Raw genomic sequence first — 20,817 nt, forward strand, 5'->3', positions numbered from 1 at the left:
TTGCAGTATCTTAAAGAGTTCTTTCTTCTAAACCACAAAAGTTTTCACAAACAGAAGTATTCATTACTCAGACGTTGGAATATTGAGGTTTTACATCATCACAGTTTTAAATATGAAAAACGCTCGCCTTCAGCCAGCGGATCGCACCCAAGTGTCCGCCGTCTCGTATGTGCCACACATGTCCTGCGTGGCTTGCCTAGAATTATCTCTTGCGTTTTTTCAACTGAGCTCTTGTTGCAGTTTGCCCACCGCAACAACTCGTGTGTTGCAGGACCTGGATCCTTGAGGGTGTTGCCCCCGCAGCCGAGGTACCCGCTGCCGCTCCCTACCTTCCTCTTGCTCCACTCGCCGCGCTGCCGCATGTAACGGCACCGCCCTTGCTGTTGGAAATATGCCCTAGAGGCAATAATAAAAGGATTATTATTATATTTGCTTGTTCATGATAATTGTCTTTTATTCATGCTATAATTGTATTATCCAGAAATCGTAATACACGTGTGAATACATAGACTACAATACGTCCCTAGTAAGCCTCTAGTTGACTAGCTCGTTGGTCAACAGATAGTCATGGTTTCCTGACTATGGACATTAGATGTCATTGACAACGGGATCACGTCATTAGGAGAATGACGTGATGGACAAGACCCAATCCTAAGCATAGCACAAGATCGTGTAGTTCGTTTTGCTAGAGCTTTTTCAATGTCAAGTATCTCTTCCTTAGACCATGAGATCGTGTAACTCCCGGATACCGTAGGAGTGCTTTGGGTGTACCAAACGTCACAACGTAACTGGGTGACTATAAAGGTGCACTACAGGTATCTCCGAAAGTGTCTGTTGGGTTGACACGGATCGAGACTGGGATTTGTCAATCCGTATGACGGAGAGGTATCTCTGGGCCCACTCGGTAATGCATCATCATAATGAGCTCAAAGTAACCAAGTGTTTGGTCACGGGATCATGCATTACGGTACGAGTAATGTGACTTGTCGGTAACGAGACTGAACGAGGTATTGGGATACCGACGATCGAGTCTCGGGCATGTAACGTATCGATTGACAAAGGGAATAGTATACGGGGTTGCATGAAACCTCAACATCGTGGTTCATCCGTTGAGATCATCGAGGAGCATGTGAGAACCAACATGGGTATCCAGATCCCGATGTTGGTTATTGCCCGAGAGCTGTCTCGATCATGTCTACGTGTCTCCCGAACCCATAGGGTCTACACACTTAAGGTTCGGTGACGCTAGGGTTGTATGAATATGAGTACGCAGTATACCGAATGTTGTTCGGAGTCCCGGATGAGATCCCGGACGTCACGAGGAGTTCTGGAATGGTCCGGAGGTAAAGAAAACTATATAGGAAGTGGTGTTTCGGCCATCGGGAAAGTTTCGGGGTCACCCGGTATTGTACCGGGACCACCAGAAGGGTCCCGGGGGTCCACCGGGTGGGGCCACCCATCCCGAAGGGCCCCAAGGGCCAAAGTGGGGAGGGGAACCAGCCCATAGTGGGCTGGTGCGCCCCCCTTGGCCCACCCCCTGCGCCTAGGGTTGAAACCCTAGGGTGGGGGGCGCCCCACTTGGCTTGGGGGGTACTCCACCCCTTGGCCGCCGCCCCTTGGGAGATTGGATCTCCCAGGGCCGCCCCCCCCTTGGGGGCCTATATAAAGGGAGGGGGGAGGGAGCAGCCGCACCCTGAAGTTCTGGCGCCTCCCTCCCCCTGCTACACCTCTGGAGCTTTCATCATTAACCTCTCCTTCCCCCTTGCTGGATCAAGACGGAGGAGACGTCACGCTGACCGTACGTGTGTTGAACGCGGAGGTGCCGTCCGTTCGGCGCTAGGATCTCCGGTGATAGGATCAGACGAGAATGACTACTTCAACCCCGTTCTTTTGAACGCTTCCGCGCGATCTACAAAGTGGTATGTAGATGCAATCTCTCTCCCATGACTCGTTGCTTAGATGAACTCATAGATGGATCTTGGTGAAACCGTAGAAAAAATTTTAATTTTCTGCAACGTTCCCCATCAGTGGCATCATGAGCTAGGTCTATGCGTAGTTCTCTATTGCACAAGTAGAACACAATTTTGTTGTGGGCGTAGATCTTGTCAAATTGCTTGCCGCTACTAGTCTTATCTTGCTTCAGCGGTATTGTGGGATGAAGCGGCCCGGACCAACCTTACACGTACGCTTATGTGAGACCGGTTCCACCGACTGACATGCACTAGTTGCATAAGGTGGCTGGCGGGTGTCTGTCTCTCCCACTTTAGTTGGAGCGGATTCGATGAAAAGGGTCCTTATGAAGGGTAAATAGAAGTTGACAAAATCATGTTGTGGTTATTCGTAGGTAAGAAAACGTTCTTGCTAGAACCCGATTGCAGCCACGTAAAAGATGCAACGACAAATAGAGGACGTCTAACTTGTTTTTGCAGCAATTGTCATGTGATGTGATATGGCCAGAAGTTGTGATGAATGATGAATGACATATTGTGATGTATGAGATCATGTTCTTGTAATAGGAATCACGACTTGCATGTCGATGAGTATGACAACCGGCAGGAGCCATAGGAGTTGTCTTTATTTTTGTATGACCTGCGAGTCATTGAAGAACGCCATGTAAATTACTTTACTTTATTGCTAAACGCGTTAGCCATAGAAGTAGCAGTAGTCGTTGGCGTGACAACTTCATGAAGGCACAACGATCAAGATCATGATGATGGAGATCATGGTGTCATGCCGGTGACGAAGATGATCATGGAGCCCCGAAGATGGAGATCGAAGTAGCTATATGATATTGGCCATGTCATGTCACTACTATATAATTGCATGTGATGTTTATTATGTTTTATGCATCTTGTTTACTTAGAACGGCGGTAGTAAATAAGATGATCCCTTATAATAATTTCAAGAAAGTGTTCCCCCTAACTGTGCACCGTTGCTAAAGTTCGTCGTTTCGAAGCACCACGTGATGATCGGGTGTGATAGATCCTTACGTTCACATACAACGGGTGTAAGACAGATTTACACATGCAGAACACTTAGGGTTAACTTAACGAGCCTAGCATGTACAAACATGGCCTCGGAACACAAGAGACCGAAAGGTCGAACATGAGTCATATAGAAGATACGATCAACATGGAGATGTTCACCGATGATGACTAGTCCGTCTCACGTGATGATCGGACACGGCCTAGTCGACTCGGATCGTGTAACACTTAGATGACTAGAGGGATGTCTAATCTGAGTGGGAGTTCATTAAATAATTTGATTAGATGAACTTAATTATCATGAACTTAGTCTAAAACTTTTGCAAAATATGTCTTGTAGATCAAATGGCCAACGCTCATGTCAACATGAACTTCACCGCGTTCCTAGAGAAAACCAAGCTGAAAGATGATGGCAGCAACTATTCGGACTGGGTCCGGAACCTGAGGATCATCCTCATAGCAGCTAGGAAACAATATGTCCTAGAAGGACCGCTAGGTGATGCACCCATCCCAGAGAACCAAGACATTATGAATGCTTGGCAGTCTCGCGCTGATGATTACTCCCTCGTTCAGTGCGGCATGCTTTACAGCTTAGAACCGGGGCTCCAAAAGCATTTTGAGCAACACGGAGCATAAGAGATGTTCGAGGAGCTGAAACTAGTTTTCCAAGCTCATGCCCGGGTCGAGAGATATCAAGTCTCCGACAAGTTCTATAGTTGTAAGATGGAGGAAAATAGTTTTGTCAGTGAGCATATACTCAAAATGTCTGGGTTGCACAACCGCCTGTCCCAGCTGGACATTAACCTCCCGGATGAGGCGGTCATTTACAGAATCCTTCAGTCGCTCCCACCAAGCTACAAGAGCTTTGTGATGAACTACAATATGCAGGGGATGGTGAAGACCATTCCTGAAGTATTTTTAATGCTGAAGTCAGCAGAGGTTGAAATCAAGAAAGAACATCAAGTGTTGATGGTCAATAAGACCACTAAGTTCAAGAAGGGCAAGGGTAAGAAGAACTTCAAGAAGGACGGCAAAGATGTTGCCGCACCTGGTAAGCCAGTTGCTGGGAAGAAGTCAAAGAATGGACCCAAGCCTGAAACTGAGTGCTTTTATTGGAAGGGAAAGGGTCACTGGAAGCGGAACTGCCCCAAATACTTAGCAGACAAGAAGGCCGGCAACACTAAAGGTATATTTGATATACATGTAATTGATGTGTACCTTACTAGTACTCGTAGTAACTCCTGAGTATTTGATACCGGTGCCGTTGCTCACATTTGTAACTCACAGCAGGAGCCGCGGAATAAGCGGAGACTGGTGAAGGATGAGGTGACGATGCGCGTCGGGAATGGTTCCAAGGTCGATGTGATCGCCGTCGGCACGCTACCTCTACATTTACCTACGGGATTAGTTTTAAACCTCAATAATTGTTATTTAGTGCCAAGTTTGAGCATGAACATTGTATCTGGATCTCGTTTAATACAAGATGGCTACTCATTTAAATCCGAGAATAATGGTTGTTCTATTTATATGAGAGATATGTTTTATGGTCATGCCCCGATGGTCAATGGTTTATTCTTAATGAATCTCGAACGTAATGTTACACATATTCATAGCGTGAATACCAAAAGATGTAAAGTTGATAACGATAGTCCCACATACTTGTGGCACTGCCGCCTTGGTCACATTGGTGTCAAGCGCATGAAGAAGCTCCATGCTGATGGACTTTTAGAGTCTCTCGATTATGAATCATTTGACACATGCGAACCATGCCTCATGGGCAAATGACCAAGACCCCGTTCTCCGGAACAATGGAGCGAGCAACCAACTTGTTCGAAATCATACATACCGATGTGTGCGGTCCAATGAGCGTTGAGGCTCGCGGAGGATATCCTTATGTTCTCACTCTCACTGATGACTTAAGTAGATATGGGTATGTCTACTTGATGAAACACAAGTCTGAGACCTTTGAAAAGTTCAAGGAATTTCAGAATGAAGTAGAGAATCAACGTGACCGAAAGATAAAATTCTTACGATCGGATCGTGGAGGAGAATATTGAAGTCACGAATTTGGTACACACTTTAGAAAATGTGGAATCGTTTCAAAACTCACGCCGCCTGGAACACCTCAGCTTAACGGTGTGTCCGAACGTCGTAATCGCACTCTATTGGATATGGTGCGATCTATGATGTCTCTTACCGATTTACCGCTATCATTTTGGGGATACGCTCTAGAGACATCTACATTCACTTTAAATAGGGAACCGTCTAAATCTGTTGAGACGAGACCGTATGAATTATGGTTTGGGAAGAAACCTAAGATGTCGTTTCTAAAAGTTTGGGGATGCGATGCTTATGTCAAGAAACTTCAACCTGAAAAGCTCGAACCCAAGTCGGAAAAATGCGTCTTCATAGGATACCCTAAAGAAACCATTGGGTATACCTTCTACTTAAGATCCGAAGGCAAGATCTTTGTTGCCAAGAACGGATCCTTTCTGGAAAAAGAGTTTCTCTCGAAAGAAGTAAGTGGGAGGAAAGTAGAACTCGATGAAGTACTACCTCTTGAACGGGATAGTAGTGCAGCCCAGGAAAATGTTCCTGTGATGCCTACACCAAATGAAGAGGAAAATAATGATGATGATCAAGGTACTTCGGATCAAGTTGCTACTGAACTTCGTAGGTCCACAAGGACACGTTCCGCACCAGAGTGGTACGGCAACCCTGTCCTGGAAATCATGTTGTTGGACAACGGTGAACCTTCGAACTATGAAGAAGCAATGGCGGGCCCAAATTCCAACAAATGGCTAGAAGCCATGAAATCCGAGATAGAATCCATGTATGAAAACAAAGTATGGACTTTGACTGACTTGCCCGATGATCGGCGAGCGATAGAAAACAAATGGATCTTTAAGAAGAAGACGGACGCGGATGGAAATGTCACCATCTATAAAGCTCGACTTGTCGCTAAGGGTTATCGGCAAGTTCAAGGGATTGACTACGATGAGACTTTCTCTCCCGTAGCGAAGCTTAAGTCCGTCCGAATCATGTTAGCAATTGCCGCATACTATGATTATGAGATATGGCAGATGGACCTCAAAACAGCATTCCTTAACGGGCATCTTAAGGAAGAACTGTATATGATGCAGCCGGAGGGTTTTGTCGATCCTAAGAATGCTAACAAAGTATGCAAGCTCCAGCGATCCATTTATGGGCTGGTGCAAGCATCTCGGAGTTGGAACATTCGCTTTGATGAGATGATCAAAGCGTTTGGGTTTATGCAGACTTATGGAGAAGCCTGTGTTTACAAGAAAGTGAGTGGGAGCTCTGTAGCATTTCTCATATTATATGTAGATGACATACTTTTGATGGAAAATGATATAGAACTTTTGGACAACATTAAGGCCTACTTGAATAAGTGTTTTTCAATGACGGACCTTGGAGAAGCTGCTTATATATTAGGCATCAAGATCTATAGAGATAGATCGAGACGCCTCATAGGTCTTTCACAAAGCACATACCTTGATAAGATTTTGAAGAAGTTCAAAATGGATTAGTCCAAGAAGGGGTTCTTGCCTGTATTGCAAGGTGTGAGATTGAGCTCGGCTCAATGCCCGACCACGGCAAAAGATAAAGAAGAGATGAGTGTCATCCCCTATGCTTCAGCCATAGGATCTATTATGTATGCCATGCTGTGTACCAGACCTGATGTAAACCTTGCCGTGAGTTTGGTAGGAAGGTACCAAAGTAATCCCGGCAAGGAACACTGGACAGCGGTCAAGAATATCCTGAAGTACCTGAAAAGGACAAAGGACATGTTTCTCATTTATGGAGGTGACGAAGAGCTCGTCGTAAAGGGTTACGTCGACGCTAGCTTCAACACAGATCTGGATGACTCTAAGTCACAAACCGGATATGTGTATATGTTGAATGGTGGAGCAGTAAGCTGGTGCAGCTGCAAGCAGAGCGTCGTGGCAGGATCTAGATGTGAAGCGGAGTAAATGGCAGCCTCGGAGGCAGCGCATGAAGCAATATGGGTGAAGGAGTTCATCACCGACCTAGGAGTCATACCCAATGCATCGGGGCCGATCAAACTCTTCTGTGACAACACTGGAGCTATTGCCCTTACCAAGGAGCCCAGGTTTCACAAGAAGATCAGGCACATCAAGCGTCGCTTCAACTCCATCCGTGAAAATGTTCAAGACGGAGACATAGAAATTTGCAAAGTGCATACGGATCTGAATGTCGCAGATCCGTTGACTAAACCTCTTCCGCGAGCAAAACATGATCAGCACCAGAACTCTATGGGTGTTCGATTCATCATAATGTAACTAGATTATTGACTCTAGTGCAAGTGGGAGACTGTTGGAAATATGCCCTAGAGGCAATAATAAAAGGATTATTATTATATTTCCTTGTTCGTGATAATTGTCTTTTATTCATGCTATAATTGTATTATCTGGAAATCGTAATACACATGTGAATACATAGACCACAATACGTCCCTATTAAGCCTCTAGTTGACTAGCTTGTTGGTCAACAGATAGTCATGGTTTCCTGACTATGGACATTAGATGTCATTGACAACGGGATCACGTCATTAGGAGAATGACGTGATGGACAAGACCCAATCCTAAGCATAGCACAAGATCGTGTAGTTCGTTTTGCTAGAGCTTTTTCAATGTCAAGTATCTCTTCCTTAGACCATGAGATCGTGTAACTCCCGGATACCATAGGAGTGCTTTGGGTGTACCAAACGTCACAACGTAACTGGGTGACTATAAAGGTGCACTACAGGTATCTCCGAAAGTGTCTGTTGGGTTGACACGGATCGAGACTGGGATTTGTCACTCCGTATGACGGAGAGGTATCTCTGGGCCCACTCGGTAATGCATCATCATAATGAGCTCAAAGTGACCAAGTGTTTGGTCACGGGATCATGCATTACGGTACGAGTAAAGTGACTTGCCGGTAACGAGACTGAACGAGGTATTGGGATACCGACGATCGAGTCTCGGGCATGTAACGTATCGATTGACAAAGGGAATAGTATACGGGGTTGCATGAACCCTCGACATCGTGGTTCATCCGATGAGATCATCGAGGAGCATGTGGGAACCAACATGGGTATCCAGATCCCGCTGTTGGTTATTGCCCGAGAGCCGTCTCGGTCATGTCTACGTGTCTCCCGAACCCGTAGGGTCTACACACTTAAGGTTTGGTGACGCTAGGGTTGTATGAATATGAGTATGCAGTATACCGAACGTTGTTCGGAGTCCCGGATGAGATCCCGGACGTCACGAGGAGTTCCGGAATGGTCCGGAGGTAAAGAAAACTATATAGGAAGTGGTGTTTCGCCTATCGGGAAAGTTTCGGGGTCACCCGATATTGTACCAGGACCACCAGAAGGGACCCGGGGGTCCACCGGGTGGCGCCACCCATCCCGGAGGGCCCCAAGGGCCAAAGTGGGGAGGGGAACCAGCCCATAGTGGGCTGGTGCGCCCCCCTTGGCCCACCCCCTGCGCCTAGGGTTGAAACCCTAGGGTGGGGGGGCCTCACTTGGCTTGGGGGGTACTCCACCCCCTTGGCCGCCGCCCCTTGGGAGATTGGATCTCCCAGGGCCGGCGCCCCCCTTGGGGGCCTATATAAAGGGAGGAGGGGAGGGGCGCAGCCGCACCCTGAAGTTCTAGCGCCTCCCTCCCCCTGCTACACCTCTTCCTCCTCCGTCACGTGCTTGGTGAAGCCCTGCCGGAGTGTTGCTGTTCCACCATCACCACGCCATTGTGCTGCTGCTGGAGCTTTCATCATCAACCTCTCCTTCCCCCTTGCTGGATCAAGACGGAGGAGACGTCACGCTGACCGTACGTGTGTTGAACGCGGAGGTGCCATCCGTTCGGCGCTAGGATCTCCGGTGACAGGATCACGACGAGAACGACTACTTCAACCCCGTTCTTTTGAACGCTTCCGCGCGATCTACAAAGTGGTATGTAGATGCAATCTCTCTCCCATGACTCGTTTCTTAGATGAACTCATAGATGGATCTTGGTGAAACCATAGAATTTTTTTTAATTTTCTGCAACGTTCCCCGTCACTTGCGACGTTGCTAATGCCGGCCCAAAGCTCCATGGAAGTGATCGGGCTCGCCCGTCGCCTGATTCTACGGCTGCTGTCGAGCTGTGCATGGACGCCCCCGCCTGAATCTGCTTGTCCCCAGCCCTTCTTGGTACCTCGTCGTTCGTCCTGTTTCCTCGGCATGTGTGCTGCCGCCGATTACCAGTTCGCTGCCTCTGCCTGGGAAAAAAATAATTCTGCAACATCACCTTTGTTGCAAAAATGTTTCTGCAACAAGAACTATGTTGGGAAAAATTCTGCAACAAGTTCTCTGTTGCAAAAAAAATCTTGTTGCAAAAAATTTCTGTAACAAGACCTTTGTTGCAAAAACATATCTGCAACATTACCTCTGTTGCAAAAGTTTATACAACACGACGTATATTAGAAATGTTCCTGCAACACCGCTGTTGTTGCAAGAGAGGTGACACACATGGATGAGTAGATCGGACGGCTCCCGGCATCAATCCAACGGACACCCAGGCAGCGGATGTTTTATAGTTATTCATCGGCTGACGCGTAGCAGCCCCCTTTAAATATACCTACAGTTCACCCAAACTAACCCTAATCTTAGAGTACTATGGTTTTAAAAAACTGCTAAACTAAGTCTAATTCATTTTTCTATGGCACTCGCTCGGGTTGCATTTATTTATTTCAACATATCTACTAATTCAATAACTTTAATCTCAATCAAGGTGTGTGGTAACGTGAACTCATATTTCGCCGGTTAGAAGCCATTTTGATCGTTATAAGATATAGAGAAAAGTATATTTTTTGTCCCTCAACTCTTAACGAAGTCTAGATTTGGTCCCTCAACTTCAAAACCGGACAATTTGCACCCTCAATTCTTGAAACCGGATAAGTTTCGTCCCTCAACCCAACCGACTATATTTTGACGCTGACTCACTCCGGTTTTGACCAAGTTGTGGTGCCCACATGGCAAGGTAATTCTTTCCTTCCATCTACTATGTATGGTATGGACATTTGACAAACATTTGGCGTGCAATGCCTGCCGCCCCGCTACCAACGACCTGCCTCCGTTGCACCATGTCCATCATCACCACAAGCAGAAACTCGCACGGCGTGCGTCGGGGCGTGCTGGTGCTGCGTCGGACTCGCCGCTCTCGCTCGGCTTGGTGCACGGCTTGCCCTTTGCGTTCAAGTCCTGCGAAGTGGACGGGTCGCAGGGCTCGTCGGGGGAGCAGCGCTTCTCGATGTCGTCTCCATTGCTGTTGTCCTCATTGACAGAGTGCTCGCTGCGGCAACCTGGCGATAGTGCAGTGTTTAGCCGTGTCAACCCCTTGGCGTGGTGGCTCTGCACGTCGGCACTCTGCGTCGGGGATGCTGAAGCTTGTAGTGCTCGTGTCCGGGTTCAGGTGCGCCTGCGCTGAAAGACACGGATGATGTGCAGCTGGAGGAAGTGTTCGAGCTGTGCTTGTCTGACGTGTTAGCATGATCATTCGTGTCTTAGCTAGTTTAGTGGCATGTTTATTTTTCCTTGTGCATGTGCATGCCGTGGCAGCATAACCTTCGGATCGACCCACCACCTCCTTCGACATAGGCATAGTGTCGGTCTATAGGACTCTACTATTGCCGTTTTGTCGGTTTTTATTTGATGTTTTTTTGGTTGGACTTTCGGATTTGGCTGTGTGCATCCTAGTTATGCAGAGGCCGGGTATTACTCATAATGCTTTGTATCCACTTGATGCTACATTTTGAATTAATAAAATCGCACTTTATTGAAAAATATGCATGCCGTGGGCATGATGCATATCTGCATGCATGTGTGTACATGTTCAGGTCGTGCGCTAGGCCACCGGATACAAAGGCCACCACCAACTACCTATCGCCGTGCACCCCCCTGCCCGGCCTCCGCGCATAGGTCCTCCTCGCCGTCCTCGTGCTCACCGTGTGCTTTTGTCGCTGCCAACGACGGTGCTGTTGATGCCCTACGTCGCCCAGAGCCTACACCAGTGAGGCACCGTCCCCCGCTCCACGAGCGCGCAGTAGTCAGATGAACTTGTGGAGTGAGCACGTGTGTCGTCATGCTCGGCCTCCGTGCTTTGCGACGAGCATGGTGCGGGTTTCAATGCAGCTTCGACGTCGGCGACCTGCACCGCTGCGTCGCCTCGTCCTCTGGCTCCAGTACGAGGGCCGCGACACTGCTAGGGAAAAGCCTACCATCAGCGCGGGTTTTGGGCCTATTAGTAGCGCGGGGGCCGGCGCTACTACTACGTCCGTTAGTAGTAGCGTTGGTAAAAACACGCGCTACTACTAATTTTTGATTTTTTGAATTTTTTTGATTTTTTTTTATTTTTCCCCCTAATTTTCAAAGTTTCAAATTATTTTAACCTCCAATCTCTAATCACCCCTCATCGCTGCTCAATTTAATCTCTAATCATCTAACTTCCCGGACGGTCACCCATCCTCTCACTACTCTAGCCTGAGCACGCTTAACTTCCAGGTTCTATTCTCCCTCGTTTCCAAGTCTGCACTTGTTGTTTTCCTGACAATAGTAAGATGTCAATCCTATTAACCTCAGGAATTTAGCTTGAGCATGAAGTCACACATTTCACTGTTTGAGTTTGAAACTATTGTTCTAAAAAATAACACTAATATTTAGTAACACTAATATTTCTTGAATAATTAGTTTGACCATTGTTTGATCACAGTTTGACCAGATTTGACGAAAATTCAAAAAAACTGAAATAATTATTTACTAACACTAATATTATTGAATAATTAGTTTGAACATATTTGACCAGATTTAACAAAAAATAAAAAAACTGAAATTTGATGAATTTTTTTGCCTCAAGATCTTAAAAGCCCTTAATTTTTTTTCTGTTAAGTTTTTGAGGATTTTGAAAATGTTTAACAGGGTGACATTACAAGGACTGAATTTATACTCAAGCGGGGATCATGTTAGTATTTGGTGCATGACAAGGAGCGGAACTTTTGCAAGCAAATCTGCTTGGTTTGTGCTGGTTTGCTCAATTCTTTGTTTGAAAATTATGGGATTTTGTATCTAGATTTGATCCTTTTCTTTTAACTGTTAATGTCAATAACAAAATTCTACACTCGCCGTTTCTATATTGAGGCACATTGGTCGTGTAGGAATGCCACCAAGTTCGAAAGCCAACATTTTCTCCACTGTGTTTAAACTTCAAAACCATAACCAAATTTTGAATCCCATCTTATGAACATTTTTATTTTTGGTATAAAGAGCAACACTAGCATTTTTTGTGGTGATGCAGGCGTGCGACGATGTTGATTTTTGGGTATGCAGGAGTTTCGTTCCCTCTGGGCTATGGTTTCCGATCTGATATGGTGTTATTGCAAGCTTGACGATGGTGATTTTTGGTGGTGATGGAGGAGTGTAGTAGCCTCAATGCAGCGACCGAGTCGCTCCTGAATGCGCGGAGAAGCAGTGCCGCCTGGCTGGCGAAGTGGCCGGCAGCAGGAACTCCACCGTCGAGCACAACAATATATGGAGTAGAGAAGCAGAGTTGGATTCCAGTTCCGACGCCGAGATCTCTGCTCGCCGCCACCGCTCCCTCCATCCTTCTTCAGTCCCTCCCTCCTCAAGGCCGGCGCCTCCCTGGACGGAGCGGGCGGTCGCCCTCCTTGAATTCGACACGGATCGTCCCTCGGCTTTTTCACTAGTAGAAAACAGGGCTTTGATTCGGCGAGAACAGATCATTAATCCTGGTTGCATTACGAACCAGGACTAATGTGAGCATTAGTCCCGGTTCGAGCGGCTATTGCACCGTACAGGCATTAGTCCCGGTTGGTGCCACGAACCGGGACTAAAGGGTGCGATGCTCATTAGTACTGGTTCGTGGCACCAACCGGTACTAAAGGTTAGACCTTTAGTCCCGGTTCGAGCCACAAACCGGTACTAATGGGGTTTGAGGCATTAGTGCCGGTTCATGGCACGAACCGGTACTAAAGGTCCCATTTTTCAAACTCTACCCCCCAATCGCCTTTTCAGTTTTGTAAAAAGCAAATGAAAATGATAAAAACTTCAAAAATTAAAATCCTTCCAGATGTAGTTATGTTACTACATGTACTAGTTAGGAAAATTTAAAAACTTAAATTTGGACATGTTTTACAAAAATTTAGGGAAAATGTAAAACGGCTATAACTTTTGCATACGATGTCAGGAAAAATGTATAATATATCAAAATGTTCAGCACGAAAATCCGCATTTGATTTTGACTACCTACGGCCTATTTGCAAATTTTTAGAATTATCAAATTCTAAAGGGAAAAAAGTTTTGCTCAAATTTCAATTTTTTTTGAATTTTTGTTAAATCTGGTCAACCTATGGTCAAACTACTTATTCAAGAAGTATAAGTGTTACTAAATAATTATTCAAGAATATTAGTGTTACTAAATAATTATTTTAGTTTTTTTGAATTTTGGTCAAATCTGGTCAAACTGTTGTCAAACAATGGTCAAACTAATTATTCAAGAAATATTAGTGTTACTAAATAATTATTTCAGTTTTTTTGAATTTTGGTCAAATCTGGTCAAACTGTGGTCAAACTATGGTCAAACTATGGTCAAACTAATTATTCAAGAAATATTAGTGTTACTAAATAATTATTGTTTTTTAGAACAATAGTTTCAAACTCAAACAGTGAAATGTGTGACTGAATGCTCAAGCTAAATTCCCGAGGGTTAATAGGATTGACATCTTACTATTGTCAGGAAAACAACAAGTGCAGACTTGGAAACGAGGGAGAATAGAACCTGAAAGTTAAGCGTGCTCAGGCTGGAGTAGTGAGAGGATGGGATGACCGTCCGGGAAGTTAGATGATTCGGAATGATGAGGGGTGATTAGATATTAGAGATTAAATTGAGCAGTGATGAGGGGTGATTAGAGATTAGAGGTTAAAATAATTCAGAAATTTGAAAATCAAAAAAACATTAAAAAAAGTTTCAAAAAAAATCATAAAATTTCCTTTAGTAACGGTTGGTGTTACCAACCGGGACTAAAGGTGGACCTCCAGGCAGCGGCCACGTGGAGGGCCTTTAGTCCCGGTTCGTGTAAGAACTGGGACTAAAGGGGGAGGCTTTAGTAATGACCCTTTAGTCCCGGTTCCAGAACCGGAACTAAAGGCCCTTATGAACCGGGACTAAAGGCCCTTTTTCTACTAGTGTTTCCTCTGTTTACCTGGGGTTACGGGGGCTTCAGGAAGGTACCTGCAGGGTCTATATCTGTGTTTATTTTTTTGCATGTCAAGCTGATGAAATGAACTGTAGTAGATCTGTGTGGTTTGTGTTGAATCCTTTTATTTTTTTTGCAGGATGGGTTATGTTGAGTCTGCCATGGCTAAGACTCTTGTAATCCTTTTAGGAGTAATATTTTTTAGCCTGGTTACTTTTTTGAGAAATAATTACATTTTTAGAGAACCTTTTAAGAATGAATCGGTGCGCTTCTTGCCAAAATCACTAATTAAGGAGTATTCCTTGCGGAGATCACTCCAACTTCCCCGGGTTGCGACAAGTAGCGCGCTGCATGTGCGCCACTTGTCGCAACCTGGGAGTTTTCCCTTTTTTCGTAGATCCGTTTATTCAAAATGTTTTATCTCTTAAACCGTGCGTCCAAATCTCGAACCGCTTTCACCATTGAATTCCTCGCGTCGAGATCTTCAAAACTAGATCCCATGTTGATAGGTTTTGACGAACTTTTTTTCATGAAAAAACCGGACGAAAAAAACCAACGAAAAAATCGCACCGGGAACACGAGTTTTTTTCCCTTTCCGAAAGAGGCACGCCCGTGCCTCTGACGAAATCACAACTGTGCCTCTCGCGGAAGCAAAACCGTGCCTCTCGCGAAAGAAAAAAAAACAGAAAACGCATTTTTTTCCTTTTCCCAAAGAGGCACGCCCGTGCCTCTCGCGAAACCACAACCGTGCCTCTGGCGGAAGCAAAACCGTGCCTGTCGTGAAAAAAAAACAGAAAACGCCTTTTTTTCCTTTCCGAAAGAGGCACGCCCGTGCCTCTCGCAGAAGCAAAACCGTGCCTCTTGCGAAAAAACAAAAACCACGTTTTTTTCTTTCCGAAAGAGGCACGCCCATGCCTCTCGCGAAAGCACAACCGTGGCTCTCGCGGAAGCAAAACCGTGCCTCTCGCGGAAGAAAAAAAACAGAAAACGTGTTTTTTTGTTTCAAAGAGGCACGGCCGTGCCTCTCGCGAAAACAAAATCATGACTCTCGCGATTTTTTTTTTCATTTTTTTGCGCAAAAATAATTTGCACCCTCAATTCTTGAAACCGGATAAGTTTCGTCCCTCAACCCAACCGACTGTATTTTGACGCTGACTCACTCCGGTTTTGACCAAGTTGTGGTGCCCACGTGGCAAGGTAATTCTTTCCTTCCATCTACTATGTATGGTATGGACATTTGACAAACATTTGGCGTGCAATGCCTGCCGCCCCGCTACCAACGACCTGCCTCCGTCGCACCATGTCCATCATCACCACAAGCAGAAACTCGCACGACGTGCGTCGGGGCGTGTTGGTGCTGCGTCGGACTCGCCGCTCTCGCTCGGCTTGGTGCACGGCTTGCCTTTTGCGTTCAAGTCCTGCGAAGTGGACGGGTCGCCGGGCTCGTCGGGGGAGCAGCGCAGCTCGACGTCGTCTCCGTTGCTGTTGTCCTCATTGACAGAGTGCTCGCTGCGGCAACCTGGCGATAGTGCAGTGTTTAGCCGTGTCAACCCCTTGGCCATGGTGGCTCTGCACGTCGGCACTCTGCGTCGGGGATGCTGAAGCTTGCAGCGCTGAAAGACACGGATGATGTGCAGCTGGAGGAAGTGTTCGAGCTGTGCTTGTCTGACGTGTTAGCATGATCATTCGTGTCTTAGCTAGTTTAGTGGCATGTTTATTTTTCCTTGTGCATGTGCATGCCGTGGCAGCATAACCTTCGGATCGACCCACCACCTCCTTCGACATAGGCATAGTGCCGGTCTATAGGACTCTACTATTGCCGTTTTGTCGGTTTTTATTTGATGTTTTTTTGGTTGGACTTTCGGATTTGGCTGTGTGCATCCTAGTTATGCAGAGGCCGGGTATTACTCATAATGCTTTGTATCCACTTGATGCTACATTTTGAATTAATAAAATCGCACTTTATTGAAAAATATGCATGCCGTGGGCATGATGCATATCTGCATGCATGTGTGTACATGTTCGGGTCGTGCGCTAGGCCACCGGATACAAAGGCCACCACCAACTACCTATCGCCGCGCACCCCCCTTCCCGGCCTCCGCGCATAGGTCCTCCTCGCCATCCTCGTGCTCACCGTGTGCTTTTGTCGCTGCCAACGATGGTGCTGTTGATGCCCTACGTCACCCAGAGCCTACACCAGTGAGGCACCGTCCCCCGCTCCACGAGCGCGCGTAGTCAGATGAACTTGTGGAGTGAGCACGCGTGCCGTCATGCTCGGCCTCCGTGCTTTGCGACGAGCATGGTGCGGGTTTCATCGCAGCTTCGATGTCGGCGACCTGCACCGCTGCGTCGCCTCATCCTCTGGCTCCAGTACAAGGGCCGCGAGGACGAGTTTGACTGCCGCCGCTGCTCGATCCCTGTAGCCGGACAACCTCGTTCCTCGAATGCACCCGCTCTGCGGTCTTCCCCATGAAGTCCTCCAGCAATGAATCTTGGTGCGGTGGTGATGGAGTCACTGGTCAACGTGGCCATGGATGGCGGCATCGACTCGCTCGTGCTCCTCTTCCTCCAAGAGCTCACCATCGTCAGCAGCTCCAGACCTTGCACGCCAAGTGCTTGATAGAATACCCACACTACAGATAAATCAACGAAAATGTTAACGCCCACACGTGTGGGCGTTTGTACATCGCCCACACGCCTCCATCACCACTCATTTTGCCACGTATGAATAGATGACATCAGTAGATTTTTTTTGGTTTTCGGCTTATAAATGTTGTATCTCCTAAATAAAAAAGCGAACTAAAAATCCGTTTTCACCATTAAATCCGTCTCGACGAGATCTTCAAAACTAGACCCCATGTTGATATGTTTCGACGATTTTTTTTTGCCAGTAGTTGCCACGATGTTTACACTGCAGTTGCCGTAGGACTTAAACTAAAGTTGCCATGTGGCAATTTTAGTTTGTAGATCATGGCAATTTTAGTATTTTGATGATGGCAACTCCAGTACTTTGACCATGAAAATTATTTTTTGTATGAACCATGGCAATTTTATGTGCATGTATCATGGTAATTTTAGTTTATGGTTCATGGCAAGTCTAGTTTCTTAATTCCCCGTTTTATAAATGTCAAAATTTACTTTTAAATGTAGAAGAAAATAGCTGAGTCAGCAGAAACCGCGCCGAGTCAGCAGAAAGACAGCTTTGGTTGGTAGAGGGATGAAATTTGTCCGGTTTTAAGAATTGGGGGTGCTGGTTGTCCGGTTTCGAAGTTGAATGACTAAATCTAGACTTCCTCAAAAGTTTAGGGACAAAAAGTATACTTTTCTCTAAGATATACTGTCGGCAAAAAATAACTGTTGTTTGACATAGTTAGCAAGTTGAGGAGTCTGTCGGCAAAGATTATATAGGCCCCCTCTCAATATCGGGAATAGAGAGTTAAAGCTTTTCTGTTCTTGAGAGAGTTCTAGAGTGGAGAGAGAAGTGAGGCCACTTGATTTAAATTTGTCAACACGCTTTACGCCAAACGGCACAACACGCCACGCATGCAGGGTAAGTTATTTTGAATTCCGGGCTCCCGTAAACATATACGCTCACAAATTAGAACCATCAGATTTTACACCAAGATTCGCCATCTCGAAAAACAAATAAAAAATCTCAAAAAAATCAACAAGAACAACCATGCAAAATTTATGACGTTCATTCTGGTTTAACTATGTCTCGGTCAATTGAGAATCAGTAAATCCGCTAAAACTACTAGCCTGGGCTACATGTAAGGGTCGCTTTGCGATCCACCAAGCAATGATCACACGATCATGTTTTTTCTATCTTACACAACTGCCGAGTACACGAACCAGTCAAGCTAAGAGAACTCCGATGGTCAGAAGCAGCTCGGCGGTGTGACCTCTCCGGACGCGGACCCGCCGGCGTTTTGGCACTTGGCCTGCGCCGGCCGCTGGTGCCGGTACCTCAGCCTAATGTTCCTGAGCTTGATCCCGCTGCAGGGGTTGGTGCCGCTGCAGTTGAACTTCACCGCCACGGGCGTCGCCGACGAGCCCTTGATGTCCGTGTACGACAGGTCGCTGATCTGCACCCCCGAGCTCTGCAGGGACACACAACAACACAGCTCATGATATAGTCGATCGATCACGTGTAGTTGCATGCATGTAGGAAGGAGACGTACATTGCCCGGGCAGTCGCCCTTGCGGGAGCAGTAGTTCTGGTCGACGAGGATGGGGTTGGCCACGCGGTTCATGGTGACCCGCGAGAAGGAGACGTTCTTGACGAAGCCGGAGTTGGGCATCGCCCACGTCTTGATCCGCAGGTCGTTGGTCGTGCCCTTCAGCACCGCCCTGTCCACGGTCAGGTTTCTCACCCCCTCCTCACCGTCCTGCCATCCCAGGCTCCCGATGCTGCCACCGTCCATCCAACGCAAACACAAAACCAATGCTATCTATCAAACGCTGCGCAAATCACAAGCAAACAAAATATAATGTATGATGAACTGGCAACTGAAGGTGGCACCTGATGCCGTGGCCCGGACCGCACTTGATGTCCCTGATGAGCATGTCCGAGGTGCCGGGCCCCAAGGAGATGCAGTCGTCGCCGGTGCCGATGGTGGTGTTGAGGATGCTCACGTGCCGGGAGTGGCTGACCTGGATGCCGTCGGTGTTGGGGCTGTTAGACGGCGCGATGATCCGGACGCCTTGGACCGTCACACCGCTGCAGTCGAAGATGGACATGTGGAATTCCTTGCTGTCGAGCAGCGTCAGCTGCTTCACGCTCACGCCCTTGGATTGGCTAATGTCAAGTGTCTGCAAACATAAGTATGTATGTGTTAGACTAGGTATATTGTATATATACGTGTTGTAACACAATACCTGTACCTATACGTTCTCTCCTATATATACATAACAGCCGTACCCGCTTAGGGTATCAAGTATTGTTCAAACCCTAGTTTGTCTAATATGGTATCAGACGACGCGTTCGATCCGCGCTGTGCTTCCGCTTCCTCTGCCGCCGCCGCGTTGGCCTCCGCCGCCGTGCCGCCTCCATCAACCCTGGCGACGGAATCGCCGTTCATGGCGTCCGCCCCGCTCGCCTGGGCCCGTCCGGTTCAATCAGGATCACGCCCGCCCGTGCCCCCATCGCCCGCAATCCAGCCGTCTCTCGCCCATGGTGAATCGCTGGAACCAAACTCCCACGATTGCTATAATCGCACACAACATGTGCATGTTCCGAACTCTCGCCCGTATGCAGCAGCTGCCCTGCGATCCGGCTGTCGCTCGCCCGTATGGCACCTCTGCGCAGCGCGACGCCACCTACGACGCGATTCCGTCGTATGCTGCGCCGCCGCCGTACGTCAGGATCCCATCGCATGCTGCGCTGCCGTTTTCAGGTCCCCATGGTGCCCCTGTTCAGGTGCCCTACGTCGGGCCGTATCTAGCGCCCTACGTCGCGCCGCCGCCATCACCATCCATCACGCCGGCGCCGTATGCTTCGTCCTCCGCGGTGCCCTACGAGGCGCTGTATGGCGCGCCCTACGCTACCCTGGCGCCGTACGTCGCGTCGCTGCAGCCCTACGGCATACCTCCTACGGTGCCCTACGGTGCCCTACGGTCATCACCAACACTACCGTGCGCCTCCGTCAGCCGATGCGCTGATTTCGTACAGTGCTCCTCCGGCATACGACTCACAGCTTCCCGCACCGGTGGCTGAACCAGGACCGTTCCACTTTGCTCATCTGGTGACAGTGAAGCTCTCTGCTGATAACTACCTCCTGTGGCGTGCTCTGGTGTTGCCGCTGATGCGTAGTCACTATCTTTAGGGGTATGTCGACGGTACGCTGCCGTTTCCCCCGGCCATGGTTCCGGTTCCCTCAGCTGCCGGTGGCTCCGCCATGGTGTCCAACCCTGCTCATCGTCGGTGGATTGCTCAGGATCAAGCTATTCTGGGTGCCATTCAGTCCTCGCTCACTCCCTCCATGGCCGGCATGGTGGTCTTTGCCGCTACGTCGAGGGATGCATGGGCCACGCTCGACTCCAGCTTCTCCTCGCAGTTGCTCGCACGTTCCTCTGCCATTCGTAACCAGCTGGGTGAGGTCAAGAAAAATGATCTCTCTGTCACGGCCTTCTTCAACAAGGTCAAAAATTTGGCCGATACACTGTCATCTATTGGGAAGCCTCTCCATGATGAGGAGTTTACTTCGTTCATTCTCAATGGGCTTGATGAGGACTATGATTCTTTTGTTGAAAACATCAATGGACGTGACACGCCGATGCCGCCTCGCGACCTCTACGCACGCCTCCTCAACACGGAACAGCGGCTAGCTGCTCGCCGCTCCGTCGGCGTCTACACGCAGGGTCCTTCTGCGAACGCTGCACTTCGCGGGGGCGCCCGTGGTGTCAAGCAGAAGGCGCCGCCGTCCGCGGGCAACCAGCCCCGTTCGCCCGCTCCACCTCCTCCGACGGCTGGCCGCAAGCGGCTACACTGCGAGGCATGTGGTGGTGGGGTTGAATGTCAACTCTGCGGCATTGAGGGGCACTTGCACTGGTGGAAAAA

At 47.8% G+C, this 20,817-nt stretch overlaps 1 protein-coding gene across 1 annotated transcript; it reads right to left on the bottom strand.

Moving 5' to 3' along the window:
• Positions 1-18,077: 18,077 nt before the first annotated feature.
• On the bottom strand, positions 18,078-19,339 carry LOC123068017 (polygalacturonase-like). The gene is made up of 4 exons (XM_044490546.1): positions 19,259-19,339; positions 18,781-19,070; positions 18,440-18,668; positions 18,078-18,358 (listed from the first exon to the last, which is right to left on the bottom strand). The coding sequence occupies exons 1-4, from the start codon at positions 19,337-19,339 to the stop codon at positions 18,137-18,139; spliced, it is 822 nt and encodes a 273-aa protein (XP_044346481.1). The 3' UTR covers positions 18,078-18,136.
• Positions 19,340-20,817: the final 1,478 nt, after the last annotated feature.

The sequence above is a fragment of the Triticum aestivum genome, chromosome 3B (assembly GCF_018294505.1).
Source record: "Triticum aestivum cultivar Chinese Spring chromosome 3B, IWGSC CS RefSeq v2.1, whole genome shotgun sequence".
NCBI classification, from domain to species: domain Eukaryota; kingdom Viridiplantae; phylum Streptophyta; class Magnoliopsida; order Poales; family Poaceae; genus Triticum; species Triticum aestivum.